At 57.0% G+C, this 17,137-nt stretch overlaps 1 protein-coding gene across 4 annotated transcripts; it reads right to left on the bottom strand.

The window, feature by feature from the left end:
• Window positions 1-1,102: 1,102 nt before the first annotated feature.
• On the bottom strand, window positions 1,103-16,917 carry TCF25 (TCF25 ribosome quality control complex subunit). 4 transcript variants are annotated; one of them, XM_081107000.1, is made up of 18 exons: window positions 15,447-16,917; window positions 13,906-14,070; window positions 12,847-12,921; window positions 11,699-11,817; window positions 11,155-11,220; window positions 10,595-10,677; window positions 9,328-9,458; window positions 8,929-9,028; window positions 7,976-8,069; window positions 6,665-6,757; window positions 6,449-6,554; window positions 5,752-5,911; window positions 4,564-4,651; window positions 3,980-4,138; window positions 3,740-3,830; window positions 3,350-3,429; window positions 1,663-1,735; window positions 1,103-1,358 (listed from the first exon to the last, which is right to left on the bottom strand). In XM_081107000.1, the coding sequence occupies exons 1-18, from the start codon at window positions 15,636-15,638 to the stop codon at window positions 1,200-1,202; spliced, it is 2,034 nt and encodes a 677-aa protein (XP_080963126.1). In that variant the 5' UTR covers window positions 15,639-16,917; the 3' UTR covers window positions 1,103-1,199. The 4 variants fall into 4 exon arrangements, with proteins under 4 accessions (XP_080963126.1, XP_080963127.1, XP_080963128.1 ...); XM_081107001.1 differs by having other exon boundaries at window positions 13,936-14,070; window positions 15,447-16,669; XM_081107002.1 differs by lacking the exon at window positions 11,155-11,220.
• Between the last annotated feature and the right edge of the window lie 220 nt (window positions 16,918-17,137).

The following is a 17,137-nucleotide window of genomic DNA, read 5'->3' on the forward strand; positions in this document are numbered from 1 at the left end:
TGCTATCATATCCGGCTCTATAAATGAGGCCTTTGAGGTGGCCAGTGCCCCCACCCCAGCCTGAGACTTCAAAGGGCATGAGACTGGGCAGCCGCTGGCAGGTGACCACAGCCTTCTTTCCGGGAGGCCTCAGGACCCCATTGGTTCTAACTGCACTCGCCTGTTGGGGACTCTGTGGGAGGGAGACAGCAGATACAGCTGAGTTGGGAAAAATCAACTTTGTGATTAGTTACAGTCATGGGGGAAATGTCTACGGAAATCACAGATAATCCCGAGGCCATTTGAATCACTCGCTCTCTGGTGCCCCTGGGAGATGGCGTGAGGAATGGCAATGGACACAAGGGCGCGTCCCACCACGAGACGACGAGCCTGACTCCCACGTGAGGAGGCTGTGAGAACAGGAAGTCCCTCAGTCTTGTTACCGTGTCTCCCCAGCACCAAGAGGCACACAGTGGGCACGCAACATGTGAGCATTCAGTATGCGAGTGAGCTCTCCAGGGAAACGGGGGCACGGACAGCTCAAGAAGGGGTGCATGTGTCCAGCCAGCCACACCAGCGGGGTAGGGTCACAGCCGTGCAGTGTGCAGCCTGCCTCGTGGCTCTTGCGCAGTGGGATCTCAGGAAGGGCTGGCCCAGAGCTGGGTCAGTGTCTTGGTTCAAAGGTGGTCTGGTTTCCCTTGAACTTGGGGAGGTCAGGGCCGGGAGGGTGCCCTGCAGACAGGATGCTTCCAGCTCACAACCTCAGTGCCCTGGATCCTCAGCAGCCTGGTGTGGTTCTCAGCTGCCAACCTGCCAACAAGCCTGCCTCCATGTTCTGGTCATGCTGCAGATCAAATGCCCCCAATCTCTGCCGTCCATTCCTGAGCCATCGTCTCGCAGGTTCCCCTGACTCAGTGTTTTCCAATAAAAAACATTATGTCGGACTGGAAAGACCCGCCTGTGTGCCCAGCCCGGGGACCTGGTGCCTGCCCTCCCGCCCTGGACCTGCCCCAGGGCCGACAGAAGCACACAGGGCCCCTGCCTCACGCTGGGCACTGACCCAGCTTGGGAAAGAGCTCACATGCGCAGGCATAACGTTCACGTGTACAGGAGAGACAGGGAGGCAGACGGACATGGCATTTTTACTTCAGGGAGCTGGTCAATTCTGACCAGACAAATCAGGAACATAATTGTACAGTGTGGGCGTGGCAGCTGTGCGCTCAGTCCCACTCCCCGTCCCCCTCGGCGTGGTCCTCATGCGGAGCCTCTGGGTCATGGAAGTGAAAGGTGGCCATCATGTCTCGCACAGCCAGCATCAGCCTGTTCAAGCCCTGGTTGTGGTCCAGGCCCTCGGCCCCTCCGTCCTCTTGCCTCTCCCCCTGTGGCAATGAGACCCATCTGAGCAGGGCTCTCTGGGCCCCAGCACGCCCACGCAGCTCACTCAGGGCCTGTCGAGGCAGCAGCTCCTGGAAGCCATATACATGCGTCTACCTAACAAGGCCAGGCCACCAGAGTGGGATCCAGCAGCCCCGCTGACTGAGGGGTGTTCTGTCCCATCGGCAGCCACGCCAGCTTCCTAGGCAGACTGGGTGCCCCTGCTGCTGGCAGTGCTGGCTCTGGACAGTCACACCTGAAGGGACCTGTTGACCCGGTGGCCAGCAGAGGCCAGGTGAGCTCACCTACCTCCATGGTGTAACTGGGCAGAAGTGACCGAAAGAAGAGGGCGATTGTGTTCCCATGGCTGACAGGGCTCAGCCTGAAAGAGAAAGAACAGTGAGGAAACGAAGCAGAGACAGAAAGGCAGCAGCTGGAGACGGGGCTGAGCTGGGGCCTGGAGCCCCAGGGGCAGGCAGCCACAACTCAGTCAGCTCAGGGGGTGCTGCCGGCACCCAGAGCCACGGGGAGACTGTTCCAGAGCCAGGGGCTGGCCCTTTACAGCCTGGCTTCTTGGACCAAGTGGAAAGCATAGCCCACCATAGCCAGGTGCCCTGCTTATCAGCGAAGATTTTGTTGCAAAGTGTTCTTCAGCACTCAAGCGAGGGAGTCTAGGCAACTGGTCATAGAGAGATCCGGCCCTGGCCAGGGTGGCTCAGTTGGCTGGGTGTTGCCTTGTGCACTAAACGGCTGCCAGTTTGATTCCCAGTCAGGACACATGACCAGATAGCAGCAGGCTCCATTCCTAGTGGGGTGCGTGGAGGAGGCAGGTGACTGATGTTTCACTTTCACATTGATGTTTCTCTCTAACAATTAAAAAAAAAAGGCGGCCCTAGCCGGTTTGACTCAGTGGATAGAGCCTCAGCCTGTGGCCTGAAGGGGTCCTGGGTTTGATTCTGGTCAAGGGCACATGCCTGGGTTGCAGACTCGATCCCCAGTACGGGTGTGCAGGAGGTAGCTGACCAACGATTCTCTCTCATCACTGATGTTTCTCTTTCTCTCCCCCCCCTCTCCTTTCCTCTCTGAAATGAGTAAAAATACTATATCTTTAAAAAAAAAAAGCGATTCCAGGGCAAGTGTTAAGGGAAGGCCCCTCCTGGTGAAATGAGGTGCCCGACCCAGCTCTAGGAGACACTGAGGTGCTGCTCGGCAGTGACCTTAATTTGCTCTGAAAGCTCCGGGTCTACACGGCTGGGGGTGGGGGACAATGCTGAGTCACTGAAGCCCTACAGCCACTCCTCAGTGCTAAGGGTCCGGCCTGCGCCTGTGACACTGGCAATAATTTCCACTGGAGCAGTTTACTGGGAACTGTTACCTAGGAATAAGCAATCCAACTCTTATACTTTGGTGAGGAAAGAAGGATTTCTACAAAACGTGCTCTTTTGAGATCTGAAAGCTCATGCTCCCTTAAGTGGGACCATTTGTTGGTGCCTCTTCCAGATCTAGGACATGGTGAGGGCTCTGGGCAAGGCAATTCCTCAGCTTTAAAGGCCAGAAGGAGAAAGGGAGCCGTCCACACACACCCAGCAGCTGTGGACGTGGCCCTGCTTCTCCTGGCCCCGCTACCTTCGGATGTCACCTCTTTACCTGGCTAGGGCACCCCAAATCTCAGTGTACCCTCCACTCTCAGCAGTTCCTGGTGGCAGTTTCCAGATTCTATACCTGACGTGTTTCCCCCACTGCACTGGACATGCCTCCAGGGCAGAGGTGTCCTTACTGCTTCCCACTGTATGTGCAGCACCTGCCACAGAACCTGACAGAGCGATGCTCCTAGTCAGACAAAGACAGGGAAAGCACCCATGCCTGGAAACGCTGACCCACGACCCCAAATCACTCGGCTCTGAGAGCCTGTGTCTGGAGGAGGCAGCAAGTCCCCGGCCCGAAGCACTGATCTGAGAGCCAGAATGCAAAGGCACCAGGAGCGGTGGACAGGTACCTTTCTGGCCTGGTGTAGGAGTAGATGGTATCTGAGGGAGGCAGAGGGTCAAAGCCCATCACAGACTGCGTGGTCACATCCTGTAGAATGAGACAGAGAACGGAGATGCAGCCGAGCCCTGCGCTGTGCCTCTGCTCCACCCTCCACAGCCTGTCAGCAGATTCTGGTCTGGGTCGGGCCTTTCTGCTGGAGTGGCCCCCGCGGCCAAGCTGTGTTTACTGTGCCCCAGGCTTTGGGTGAGGGTGGGACACACCATCACCATCACACAACGCCGCAATCTCTGCCCAGGGTGTCAGCAGCTCAGAGCAGTAGACTGCAGGTTGCGAGGCCCTGAGGGGAGGGGCCAGCTCCCCCAGCTCCCCCAGCTCCCACTGCAGCCGCGCTCCTTACCGGGGGCAGGGCAGCAACAGCTTCTTTGATCTCAGAGAGGACCACGTGACGGTGGATATTTCTGGGCGCATGCTGGTAGATCACCTTCCGCCTGGGCCCAGGGAGAAAAAGCACAGTCATGGAATGGAGCCCTCCTCAAACCCACATTCACGATCGAGATTGCCGAGTAGAGCGCCCTCATTTTTCTCCTGTGGACCCATCAGGCCAAAAGCTGTCCAGCTGCCCCAGCCCCAGTCTCACCTGTTCTCACACTCTTCCACGGCGGGGTCCCCAGCATCCACTGCCTGTAGGACCTCACGGACATTCTCCTCCAGCCAACTCATGATGGCAGGCTCCTTCCAGAGGAAGTGGGACCGCCCGAGGTACAGGCTCACCAGCTGGCTCAGCGCAGGGGGCTGGCTGCGGGAAGGCAGGGCCTGTAAGCATATCCCCCCACCCAGGTCCAGGCCTCCAGGTGCCTGCTGGCACATACTGGGCACAGCCAGGGTGTGCCCAAAGCCTGAAGTGAGCGGAGGCTGCCCAGAGGGCTGCCAACTGGGATATGCCACTGCCCAGAGGTGGGGCGCAGGTGCTCACTTCTGAACATCGCACGTGGTCATTACCAAGTATGAGTTCCTTAACAGGAACGAAAAATACAAAAAGAACATAAGGCACCCATGCCCTGCCCCCTCCCCCCCCCATCGGGAAACCTTGTGCTTTGGGCTGCAGGTTGCTCACACCCTGCCAGCTCCATGTCCAACAGGCCAGGCCCCCGCAGACATGCAGACAGCCTGTACTATGCACATGTCACATCTGTGCCCCTTGGGGGGTCTTCCAGTCTTTACCTTATTTCGGAATTGGGTCCAAAGAAGGGGTGACAGGCGACGGCGGCATCCGGCCGAACGCTGCAGCACTCGAGCAAGGGCATTAGAACTGCGGGAGGAGGCAGAGGCCGGATGGGGTACTCACGCACAAGGAGCCAACTCTGAAGGAGGGTCCTCAGTCCTGCTGTTTCCCAGGGGCCCCGTCTGCATCTAAGGGGACCCACCTGTGATCCCCAAGCATGGATGCCAGACGTTCTCATCCTAAAGACCACACACTCCACCCTCGGCAGCCCCCTCACAAGGGAGAACCCCGTCTTCCCAGTGACTCCCCAGGAATGGGCTAAAGTAGCATCAAGCTCCGTTCTGACACAGAAGCAGCTTCACAGAAGGACACGGACCTCTGCAGCCCAGGGAGCAGGGGCACCGCTGGCAGTTCTGTGGTGCAGGGCTCCAACCCGACCAGAACCCCTGCTGTGTGTCAACAGCCCCAGGCAGGGGGCCTGGCTGCAGACCACCCTCCTCCACACTAAGAGCCACAGCTCCAGCAGATGGATGGGAGGGTTGGCTCCCTGAGCCTGCTGGGCAGCCAGTATTCAGAACGGCCAGGCTAAGGTGTGCATGCAGGGCTGGGGTGGCTGAGGGTGCAGTGTGCTGGGAGCCTGAGCAGCTTGGCCTCCTCCCACCCCAGAGCCCCATCTCCCCTCTGGCACCACCTCACACACCATCCCACTGTCTGTCTCCCTGCCCTGGAACATCAGCCCCAGAGGCGGGAATCCTGGCTGCTGCCTCCTTGTAAAGCTGCATGTGGCGTAAGGACGCGGGTCCGGGGGGAGGGGTACAGCAGCGTGCTCCTTTCCCAGGCCACACTCCCTTTCAGGATGTGCGGGAAGCTGCTGACTGCACCCAGGGACGAGCCCGCAGACCTCTGCACACGATGCCCATGGGGAGCTTGTCCGGGAGGCCCCAGGATGATCTGTCTCAGTCCCTCACACTGGTGAGCAGCAGCTTTGCAACAAGAAAGCACAGCCCGGCTGGCTGGCTGCCCCTCCCATCCCCACTTCCCCAGTCCAGGCGCTCACTTCCTGCCCCTCAGAAAATGCCACCTTCCTTCCGAAGGTAACTTCTCAAACTACCAACGTCAAAAGACACCCTAACACCCAACCCCTCAGACTCAGCTTCACTGCCACGGGCAGGCCTGGCCGCACCCACCTCCAGGGAACATGATGAGGGCCTGTCGCACCAAGAGAGAGGCCTTTTCCCTCGCGGAGCTGAGCTCCTGTTCTGGGAGGTCTGCCTGCTGACTCAGCAGGAAATACGCCAACGGCACGGAGAAGGCAAAGTTTGGGAGCTGGGACAGGTTCCGATGAGCCTACGAGGTGAAGACCAGAGGCAGAGTTCTCAGGGAGCACAATGTGCGATGACAACCGCACTCCGGGGGTTTTCCCTTCGCAGAAGCGACAGACAGTGGTTCCCCTTATCCTGAGCCCTGCACGGTTCTCTTCTGCACACGAGCACCTGTGCTCAAGTTCCACTTATACACCAGGCAGAGTGGTTAATAGCAGTGAAACAGAACGGTCGTTTGAAGTATGACAGCAAAAATAACGTGACTTTTTCTTTCACAATTTCACGAAGAGTCGATTCCTTCCAGCCACAGATCTTAGCAACCTCAGTATATGACCTGCATCAGGAGGCTTGTGGTTTGAGGCCGTGATGAAGTGAAAGCGGGCGACCTGAGCACAAGCACTGTGACACTCCCACAGTCGACCTGGTAGCCAAGAAGGCTCCTCAGCGCTCCTATCCTCTGACACGGAGCAGAGCAGGCGGGGTCTCCCGGGACCTTCGCCACGGTGTCCTCAGCGTCCCTGGAGGACAGGACTGTGCAGGCCGTCGGCACGCCCCCACATACCTCCCACTCCTGGAACAGGCGGATCAGGTACTCGTAGTCACGTGCCCGCAGGGCCAGGTGGTCGACCAGCAGCAGCATGCACAGGGGGTCCTCGTCGGGCTCCAGGCTTCCGGAAGCAGCACGCGAGCAGGGAGGCAGAGGGAGAGAAAACCCAGAGTGGGCCCCCGTGTGTCGCGGGCCTGCGCCCCCGAGCATGCAGCCCAGCTGGACACTCACCTCAGGATGAGCTTGCAGTACTCCAGCGCCGTGCGCGGGCAGCCCCGCTTTTCCAGGAAGCTCATCTGCTTGTAGAGGGCCAGGTAGAAGCTCCTAGACCCAAGACAGTTCCTCGTGAGCCAGAGCGACAGCAGGTGGAAAAGCCACGTCGCCCGGGATCCTCATCCAGCACGGCCCCTCGCGCCTGCCGCGTCGTCGCGTTTCCTGTGTGGCCTAATCACTGTGAATGTTCGAGAGTGTTCCTGTGTCTGCAGAGAAGGTGACGCTCTGCTTGCTGTTTGAGTTTCATGTGCAACCATTACATAAAACCAAGCTTCTTAGTTCAAACCTTTATCTTGGGTGTTTTTTTTTTGCACCCCAACACCCACGGGAAGGTTGTCTGTGAGGCCCCAGGACAATCTTATGTCTCAGTCCCTAAAATTGGTGAAAAGCAGGATTGCAGTTATTACTTATGGGAAGAGAGTTAAAATCTGTCATTACAACCTTCATCTTTCCTCACATTTCCACAGTCAAAGTAGCTCTGATGTTGATGCACCACGTCTGTGACTGCAATGATCCCAGCAGGCCATTATTTTTATCAACACCTACTGCCTGGGTAACGCCTGGAATGTGAGTATCTTGTAGCCTGTCTTAAAGAACTAGGAATTTAACTGGAGCAGCCAGGCTAACAAATACAAGCAGTGGAGGAAGCTCAGATGCAGTCCCCAGTGCAGACGGTGCAGTGGGTCAGCATGCCTGGGACTCAGGACAGCCTCCAGGGCGGGGGAACGCCCCAGGACAGAGGGCATGCCCACCCCGCCAGGGCCCTGAAGACCAGGGTGAGGGCAGCGGGGAGGCTGTTGTGGCCATCAGGGCCTGAGTGGGGGTGGAAGGTCAGGATGGCAGAGTCTCTGTAAGACAAGAGGGCCCATGCACACAACTGCTCACTGCAGAGCACCAGGGTCTGGCTGAACTCCAGCTACTCACTCCAGAACCACCCCCCGCGTACAGGGCACTGCAAAGCTTCCTACACTCTCGGGCACGGATCCTTTTGCCCAAAGATACAAGGAAACACGGTGACAGACCCCATCACGGCGAAGTGGCTTAGCAGGCTCACTTCTAACACAAACACATGTTACCCCAGCCCTCTTGCATTCAAGCTTTAAACCCAGTGAGATGCCTGGCTCAAGCCACCTGGTGGGACCCCTTGTGGACAGCTCACGCCACCTGCTCCCACTCCCTTGCCTGGGTCTCATGTCACCTTTGAAAGCTCCAACACACAAGAAAAAGAGCAGTGAGTGCAAGCAAAGCCCTTCGGGGAGGCCGGCTCACCTGTTCTCAGGTCTGCGGTAGTCCAGCCGGCAGGTCCCACTGGTGAGGCTGAACAGGGGGTGGAAGGCACACTCCATGCTGTACAGCGCTCTCTCTGTGGGGCACACAAACACCAGGGGAGGGCATCACAGCCACTGTGTGGCAGCTGCAACCCCGTCCTCTGTGGCTCACAACAAGGAAAGCTCTGGAAGGAGTCAGGTCACTAGGATTTAGGGGAAGTGACTGCACCAACGTGACCCTAGGGATCACCAAGCTGGCAACACCAATTCCAGACAAAGAAATGCAAACACACGTCCTCACAAAACTCACACACAGGCCCAGCAGCTCACTCACGAGGGCCACAGTGTGGGGACAACCCAGGGTGTCACATGCTGGTGGGCACACCAATGGGGCCCATTACCCACTGGAACATCACCCAGCTTGAGAGACACTGCGGTGTATGAAGAAGCCAGACAGACATGATCAGAAACGTCAACAGGCAAATCCAGAGGCAAAAAGCAGACTGGTGGTTACCAGGGGCTGGGGACTGGGAGGTGACTGAAGAGCTGAGGTTTCTTTTTAAGTAACAAAAATGGTCTAGGACAGGGGTCCTCAAACTTTTTAAACAGGGGGCCAGTTCACTGTCCCTCAGACCGCTGGAGGGCTGGACTATAGTTTAAAAAAAAACAACTATGAACAAATTCCTATGCACACTGCACATATCTTATTTTGAAGTAAAAAACAAAATGGGAACAAATACAATATTTGTATTTGCATGTGGCCCGCGGGCCGTAGTTTGAGGACCCCCGGTCTAGGATCTACGAGGCTGTACAACTCCAACGCTTTTAACAATATCCTGGGAAACCCATTTGTACCCCAGTTCCTTTATCGAGTGGCATCTATGCCGCAGCCTCTGAGACACTTGTGGGAGGGGACGTGGGCGCTGCAGCAGGGCCAGTGCGAGCAGCTCTTACCCACGAGGTCTCGCGCCATCTCCTGATCGTCCTGGAATCGGCAGGCGTCGCTGAGCTGCAGCAGTGAGTCGACGTGATATGGGCTCGTCTGCAGCAGAACCTTCGAGGCAAGAAGGGAAGCTGCCGTGGCTACGGTCGGGGCCTCCAGGGACAAGGGAGGCAGCCCCCGGGCACTTGTTTCTCTCAGGCATCTGAGCCTCAGGGAAAGCATCACGGGGTGAGTCACGGCATCCTCCAGCCCAAACAGTGTTCAACACGGTGTTCAAAACTCTGTGCCCAGGTGTCTCCACCTTCACCCTCCCCCAGCCGGGTCCCCACACTGGGGGGGGAGCAGCAAGCCCCAGCAGCAGCGCCTGAGCACGGCTCCCGGGACCCAGTCCTGCTGTGGGACTCACGCACCACGATGTTGTTGGGCTCCATCGACTCCACGGCAGCCAGGAACTTGTGCTGCGTCTGCTGGTACTCCTCGCTGTGCTCGAATGCAAAGCAGGACAGGCCTTTCTTGGACTCCAGCAGCCGCATCGACAAGCCTGGGGAGGACACCAGGGCAGGCTCCTCAGGTGCTCTTGGCGAGGAACCTCTGTGTGCAGAGTGCGAGCTGCCGCATCGAAGCATTGGTTCTGCCGCTGAGCGTGGTCCCAGGTGCCTGCTGACTGCCTGCACCCTCCCTGCTCTTTTCCTACAGACGTTTCTCCTCCGAGTGTGGACAGAGGACCAACACCCAGGACAACGTGCAGGGGCCGGGCAGGCATGGAGGAGACATGACTGCAACTCACGACCAGATGCCCTTTCTGGCTGCTTCTCGTGCTCAACTTCAGGGGTACAGGGTCATTTCTGTTGATGAACCTGGAAACTCCCATCTCCCTTCAGCGCCTTCATGAAATAGGTCAGGGGTTCCCGGTCACCCCTGGCTTACTTTACTAGCACTAAGGCACTTATTGCAGCACACACAGCTGATGCCCCCCATCTCTGCCCATGCTCGGGGCCTCCCTTCCCTACCCCCCGCCTTGGCCCGAGGGCTCCCAGGTGCTCCTCCAGGCCCTGTAGCCAAGCGGCCCCGACAGGACACTTACCCACACCCCATGCCTTTCTGCACGATTGCTATTTTTCTTTCAATTATGTGTACTTACTAGTTTGCAACAAAATATAAAATGTGACACTTCAAAAATGAACTTGATTGCTTCCTATGATATAATACCAACAGGGAAAAGCAATAAGGAAGATAAAAAGCTGCATTAAAACATGGTCAAGCCTGGCCAATGTGGCTCAGTGGTTGAGCTTCAACCCAGGAACCAAGAGGTGATGGTTCGATTCCTGGTCAGGGCACATGCTGGGGTTGTGGGCTTGATGCCCAGTTGTGGGTGTGCAGGAGGCAGCTGATCCATGATTCTCTCTCACCATTGATGTTTCTATCTCTCTCTCCCTGTCCCTTCCTCTCTAAAATCAAGAAAAATATAAACACACACACATACACACACAAAACCATGGTCGAAAAGACACACCGTTGGCATGGGATCTGTGCCCCAACACTGGTGGCAACACGCCGGGCACCCGATCACACACCTGCACATAGCTTTGCAGAGGACTGACCTGGCCCAATGGGCTCAGACACCAATAGTGCCCAGCGTCGGCCAACGCACAACCCCGCACCTCTGAAGCCTCTCACCTGGCTTGGCGTACCGGGGCCAAGTACTCTTAGGGGTCGTCAGCCACGTACACTTGGGGTACACGCGCTGTCTCTGCCGCGGCCTGCGGAGAACAGGACACGGCACCGTTCACCTACACTGCCCGACCCCTGCTGGGCTGTGGGAGCAAAACCTCAGGGCGGGGGCAGGGGGTGAGGCCACAAGGACAGGGACACACGTTTCTCTCTCCCCGTCTCTCTTCCTATCTAAAAATCAATAAAAACATTCTTTTAAAAAAAGAACTGTTAAATTAACAAAGGTCAGACTTGTCCTAGAACCGAAACTTCATGTTAGTGGTGATGCTGACTGAGCTGCAAGAAGGAACCTGCTGAGGGTTCAGGCTGGAAGTTCACACTGGAAGTTAAGGGTTTTGGAACGTTGGCCACAGAGGCCCCGAGCCAGCAGCACAGACAGCCACACTCCAGCTCCTCCCTGACCCACCCTCAGGCCCCTCACAACGGGGCACCCTGAGGGTCTCGTTTTTTCACTGTGGCGTTGAGAACCCCACCTTTAATTGAGAACATGCCCGTGTGGGTCTCACCTTTGTTCCCCTAGGACAGCTCGGGCACCGAAATACCTTTTCAGTTCTGTGTCTGGATTTAAGTGTCTAGAGAATTGAAAATTTTAAAAGAAAAATGAAATTGAGTTCTAATAACAATTCTGAGAATTTTAGAAAGTCACATAAAAACCCAGTGAGGAAAACAGCTATTCTGGTGTCCAAGACGAGTGGGCCTGCTTTCCCTAACACCAAGGCCCCCAGGCGGTGACCTGAGGCTGGCCACTACTCTCCGCCGAGTGAGGGCAGGGAAAGACCTGGACTCATCGGGATTCCCACCAACTCAGGACCAACCTCTACATGGGGACAGGTTCCAGCATCTACAATCCAGGAAAACATCTTATGTCAATAATGTTCCCACACTGTCAGCTAGAAGTGGAAATGGAGGCATTCCCCTTATCCCCTTTCTCCTTGTCCTGTTTCCTGAATGTCTGATCATGCGCTTGTATCACTTTTAAGTACAGTTAGTTTCTTCTGCTCCCAATAGGACCTTCCTCGGCACGCAGTCTGCAGGCGCGGGAGAGGGTACCTGTGCTCCACATACAGGACGTGCTTCCTCGAGCTCAGGGGAGGTGGGCTGGGGTGGTGAGGGCCACTGCTGTCCTCAATCCTCTCCAAGATGCGATCAATGTCTTCCAGCCCATTTTCCTAAAGGCCCCAAACAGCAACATATTAATCCCCACCCTCACTTTATTTTACATGTTACAACAGCCAATAACTGACTCATTTTTACGAAGCACTCATTTGCAATCATGTTTGCTTCCTGAAAGACAACAGGCATATAACAGATTCTTCATAAGAAGCAGCGCAGAACAGACAGAATCACAGGGCCAGAAGAGCCCTCAAGATTCTGAACCACAGGCTACATTTCTGGTCTCACAGGTGCACTCACCTGCTCAGGTAACTGAGCTGGGACTTGAGATTCTGACTGAACAGCCACAAAGACACAACCTCTTTTCGGAACAAACACAGGGGCAACGAGGCACAGGGGCAATATGGAAATATTCTTTCTGACACACGGCTCCCGGGGACATTTACACCTCAGTACCCGGTATCGGTCAGGGCACAGGTGCAGCAGGCTGAGGGCTCTGCTGCCCAAGAGCAGCGTTTCGGAGGCAGAGTGGGGCTCTAACCCTCACGGAATGGAGCGAACCAACAAGCGAAATCTGGTAGGTAATCTCCCCTTTTCATGTCTCTGACTTCTGAATTCGTTACACTCCTAGCAGGAAGGAATCGAAATACCAAATAAAAACAACCTGCTTTCCTGTCCGTGCCAACTGTGCTCTCGAAAACATGGTGACATCCCAGAAACCTTCCCGACTTTCTGTAAGAAGCGTGGCAGGCACCAACCCCACAGGGTGGCACGGGACAAGAAGGGCAAGGACTTGCTGATATGCAGGGAAAGCGGTGTGAGGACAGGACGCAGTGGCTAAGCCGATTTTCCCCTAAAGACTGTGCTGAGGCTTGAATGCATGGAGCCCAACTGCAGAGCTAAGGCCTGTGAGCGTTCTGAACTGGGAGCAGATAGGAAGAGAAAGGCCAAGGGATCTAAGCTTCATAATCATGTGACCATAGAACCTGGAGGACAGGTTTGCCACAAACAGATACGCAAACAAACAGCTTCCAACAGCCCCCTGAGAAACAGCCAGAAGACGACAGGGCAGCAGCCAGACATACCGAAGTTTCTCCTGTAGAACTTTTCTTATTTTTCTGTTTCTTTTTCTTCTTTCGGAGTTTGCCACTCACATTCGACTAATAAAAGAAGCACATCTTAGTCAATGTAAAGAGAGAATGAGATCTTAAACCCTGAGAATCAAAGCAGAAGCTGCAGAGGGACACAGCAACACCGGACACAGGCTTGCTGTCCCCTCCCTCCCACTTCATGAATGTCCTGTGACCTCACCGACTTCTCTCAGACAACAAATGCCTCCCACTAGTCTCCTGACTCCGTGCAGCCTCCACCTTCCTCTCACACCTCTTCCTGACACACCTCAGAGGTCCTTGTGACCTGACAACGCTCACAGGGTTCTGATATCCACCCAGCAGCGTTTTGCTTTCATCATTCACTTTGTCACCCACTCTCCCTGCCACAATCAGCCACCTGGAGACCAGGCTCCACACCACAGTCCCCACACCCATGCCTCTCTGCCTCAACACCTGTCACACCTTCACCTGGCCTCTCCTCCCATCATAGGGTGAAGACTCCTCGGGAAGCCCCCCTGCCCGTTAGGTCCGTCTGCCCCACCCCCACACTTATCAGGTCTCCCCAACTGTAGCTGTCAGTCCATCCATGTCACCCTCTCGACCAGAGGCTCCTGGAGGGCAAAGACTTGTCCCTAGAGCCCAGGAGGCTCCCAAAAGCATGTGTCGAGTAAATGAGCAAAAGGTGTCAGGTGGGACCCTCCCGTGTGCCATGGAGAACACAGAACTAACCTGGCCTACACATTTCTTCAAGGCACATCCACCCAGGGCCCTGTCCACCTGCCTGAGCCCCAGATGCACAGTCATGAAGAGCGCACACCGCTGAGCAGGGGGACTCTCCCAAAAGGATCTCCTACTGTGGAAACTTGTTTAGGGGACCCCGGATATAGCACCCGTGACGTCCACCAGTCTTCAAGATTTCATGCACATCTGATCACAACTCCCAAGGAAATCTGGGGGCAACTGGGCATTAACACGACGAAATTCAGAAAATGACAGCAGAGTGTGTGTGGCTGGGCACCCTTGTCCCCACACCTGCTCCAGGGACCCTGTCCTGTCATCCACCTCTCCATCCTTCCTGGGCTCGGCACTTCCACTCTGGGACTTTCTTTTGCTCCCCGACACCACAGCTTCTGTGCGCAGACCATCGGACCTCTCCCCGTTCACCACAGGTCCTTCCTCAAGATCCTCAATGTTAATCTGCAGGAACAGAGAGGAAAGAAGAGGGCGTCACGGACCATCCCGTTACAAGTACATCCTGGAGGTACTGAGAGGCATGTCAGTAGCAAGAGCAGAGAGGAGGTGCTGGGGGGCACCTTCAAGGCCACTCTGAGATTGTGGAGGAGGAACAGGAACATGTTATGCCTCAAAGCCCCCAGTGCCAACCGTCTGAACAAGTCCTGGTTCAGGGCTCCTTCAGTTGATGAGCCACAGAAAGTGCTGGGGCACAGGTGGCCCTGGTGTCCTGTCTTCAGAGCTGGCATAATGCAGAATCCCAGAGCATCACAACTTATTTCCCGCTCTGAGCGCCATTTCTCTGTCTAGCAAGTCCTTAAGTCTTTGTTCATAAAAAGAGCACCTGATGTGAAGATGCTGGAATTTTACCAAACGGGGTCTGTCTCCACCAGTAACACGGCAATTCCTACCTCGGGCGCCTTCTCTTGTGCAGCAGCACTGGGACGCCAGGGGCTGGTTAAGATCTTGCAGCAAAGGGAGGAAGCTGGAATGAGGCCTCTAGTGGACATTTCCTCCAAACTGGCACCTACCCTTTCCCCAGCATTCAACTAACGGTGCCACCAATGCCTCTCGGTGACAGTGGGTGCTGACTTCCTATTATGAAGTCATGCTCCCTTCCTTTAAAAAAAATCCTATTTTTTGAGTCCCTTTTGGGAAACTGAGGTGTTTTAAGGAATTCAAATTTGTAACGACCTCTATGCCAAGTTCAACCTCAACAGAAAGAACAGTGCAGACTCTATGCCTATGCTGGGCACCGGTAGGATGCAGGAAACACAGGTGAGCAAAATAGATGTCACCTGCCCACACAAGGTCAAGGAAGCAAGAACAAGATAAGGCTCCCACATGCAAGATTACAGCCTGAGGCCAGCACTGAGACCACGCTGTGCTGGACGCCTGGCTGCGGGGACGCGACGATAGGCAGCACACCATGTTCCACGTTGTGAGGAGTAAAGGTGAATGTCTGTAAAGACCCTGCAAGTGCCGGGGTGGAGATCGAAATCAAGGGACCCACCCCCCCCCGCCCCCAAGACTCTGAGAAGGGAAGCCCCGCCCACCAACTGATGCCCCGCCCCTCGACTTGACGACCACGCCCACTCCGCTGCAGCCCAGACCCCCACTGCCCCGCCCCTGGACACCACGGCCCCACTCCCAGCTGCGGCCGGAACCGGGCGTGGCCCCGCCCCCATGACTTCATGCACCGCCCACTCCCTTCGTCCCGCCCTCCCCACTGCAGCCCGGACCCCAGGTGGCGCCGCCCCCTGACGTCACGGCCTCGCCCCGCGCAGACCCGCCTCACACACCGCGCCCCCGTCACCCCCACCCCAGGCCACCCGGCTCACCAGCTCGAACCGGTTGTTGACTCGGACTCCTTCCTTCCCTGGGCTCCGGGGGCGCCGGCCACCTGGCCCCCGCTTTGGTCCTTCTTCTTCCGCATCATCGTCATCACGGAAGCCAAACTGGAGGTCGCCGGGTCCGAGGGGCTCCTGTCCGCGCTGTTCCCCCCTCAGCCTCCGGAGGGCCCGGCGTGACATAGGACCCAACGGCCGCTGACGTGCGGGGACGGGGAGCAGACCGGCAGTAAGCAGAGCGGCCGCGCGCCTGCGCACTGACGGCGCTGGCGCGGGGCTGGCTGGACCTGCGTGTCGCGCCTGCGCGTTGCGCGCTCCGGAACTTCCGCTCTTTTCCGGTGTCACCTACGAAGGTGCGGGCTAGCCCGGACGTGTTCTCGCGCGAGTTGCGTACCCGGATCGCGGCTTCTCCGCGTCTTCGGGAGACGTGTCCGCGACGGCTGTGGGGCAGGGCTGGGGGAGCGGGCGCCCGGGCTCCGAGCCTCCCGCACCGGGACCTGCACCCTGTTTCGCTGAGGGCGCGCAGGTGAGAGCTGGGGGTCGGGAGGGCCCGGCCCGCTCTGCGCGCCCGGCCTGTGACTCCTCGGCCCGAGTCCGAGGCTGCCCGCGGGACGGGCCCCTCGTTAGCGATCGGCTCATCCAACCGAGTAGCTCCCCAAAGCTGCGGACTTCCGGACACCCCCACGGACCACCCTCGGGCGGGATCGACCGAAACCGATCCGCTCTGCTGTTTGCCTTTTGCTGTTGCCGCGCCGGGTGGCCTCCTGCTCCTCTAGGTTTGGGAAAGCTGGTCCTGTGCGTCATAGCCTCCTGGGAGGCTTTTACAATAAAGATGGAGGGCCCAGGCCAAGCAATCCCGAGGGGCAGCATTGTTATTTTTAAAGCTCTCTGGGGAATTACAGTGTGCAGGCAGGATTGAGAACCCCTGCCCTGCCACCCAAGTGCAAGGCCAAGATGAGCGGGAGTGGGGTGACGGACGATGGTCCCCTGTGGAGTCAGGGCAGCACCCTACCAAGTACCTCATCCTGCGAGTCCCCTTTTACAGGTAAAGCGGGACTCTAACGGGCACAGGTAGAATCTGGATTTGCATTCGCGCCTGTGGTTCCAGAGTTCGTTTGAGGAAGGCTACTGGCAAGGACGGAGAAGGGGAGGCAGGACCGGGTGCGCGCGCGCATGCCTGCACCGCCTGGCTGGTCTGGCAGCCTGTGCAGGTCACTTGGATCTGAAACACTTCACACCAGCTGGCACAGAGCTGCTGCCTCAAGCTCCCCAGTCTCCTAGAATCCCCGCTGCCTGCAATCCAGCTACTAAAGGGATGTGCGCAGCCCAAGTGGGGCCTCCAGGACCCGTGTCCATGGGGCAGGCATTAGAGCCTGGTGTCCAGTAGACCTCGGTTGACATCCCAGGGAAGCAATGTCCTCACCCACAGGGCGGGATGCCAACAGAAGTCGCCTCCCAGGCACATACGGGCAGGCAGGGCACAGGTATCCCTCCAGCCATTATCCTGAAGAGCAGGGCGGAGGTGCCCCTACCCTGCGAACCCCAAGGTATCTGGGGGATGAGGACAAAGGGTGCCACAGGCTGGCCGGTGACAGGCAGCAGGCTAAGCTGCTGTCCCACATGCAGCCCTTGGTTCCACATAGGACTAAAGTGCCAGATTACGAAGTTGAGGGTAGAGAACG

The sequence above is a fragment of the Myotis nattereri genome (genome assembly GCF_964212035.1).
Source record: "Myotis nattereri genome assembly, chromosome: 15".
Taxonomy (NCBI): Eukaryota; Metazoa; Chordata; class Mammalia; order Chiroptera; family Vespertilionidae; genus Myotis; species Myotis nattereri.

What these genes read in the sequence shown, in the direction of transcription:
- TCF25 (XM_081107000.1), bottom strand. Translation starts at nt 15,638, where the DNA reads ATGTCACGCCGGGCCCTCCGGAGGCTGAGGGGGGAACAGCGCGGACAG. An exon ending in CTGTTGCTGCCCTGCCCCCG is followed by an intron (nt 3,430 to 3,739) that starts GTAAGGAGCGCG and finishes CTCATTCTACAG; the next exon opens with GATGTGACCACGCAGTCTGT. An exon ending in TCCTACACCAGGCCAGAAAG is followed by an intron (nt 1,736 to 3,349) that starts GTACCTGTCCAC and finishes TTTCTCTTTCAG; the next exon opens with GCTGAGCCCTGTCAGCCATG.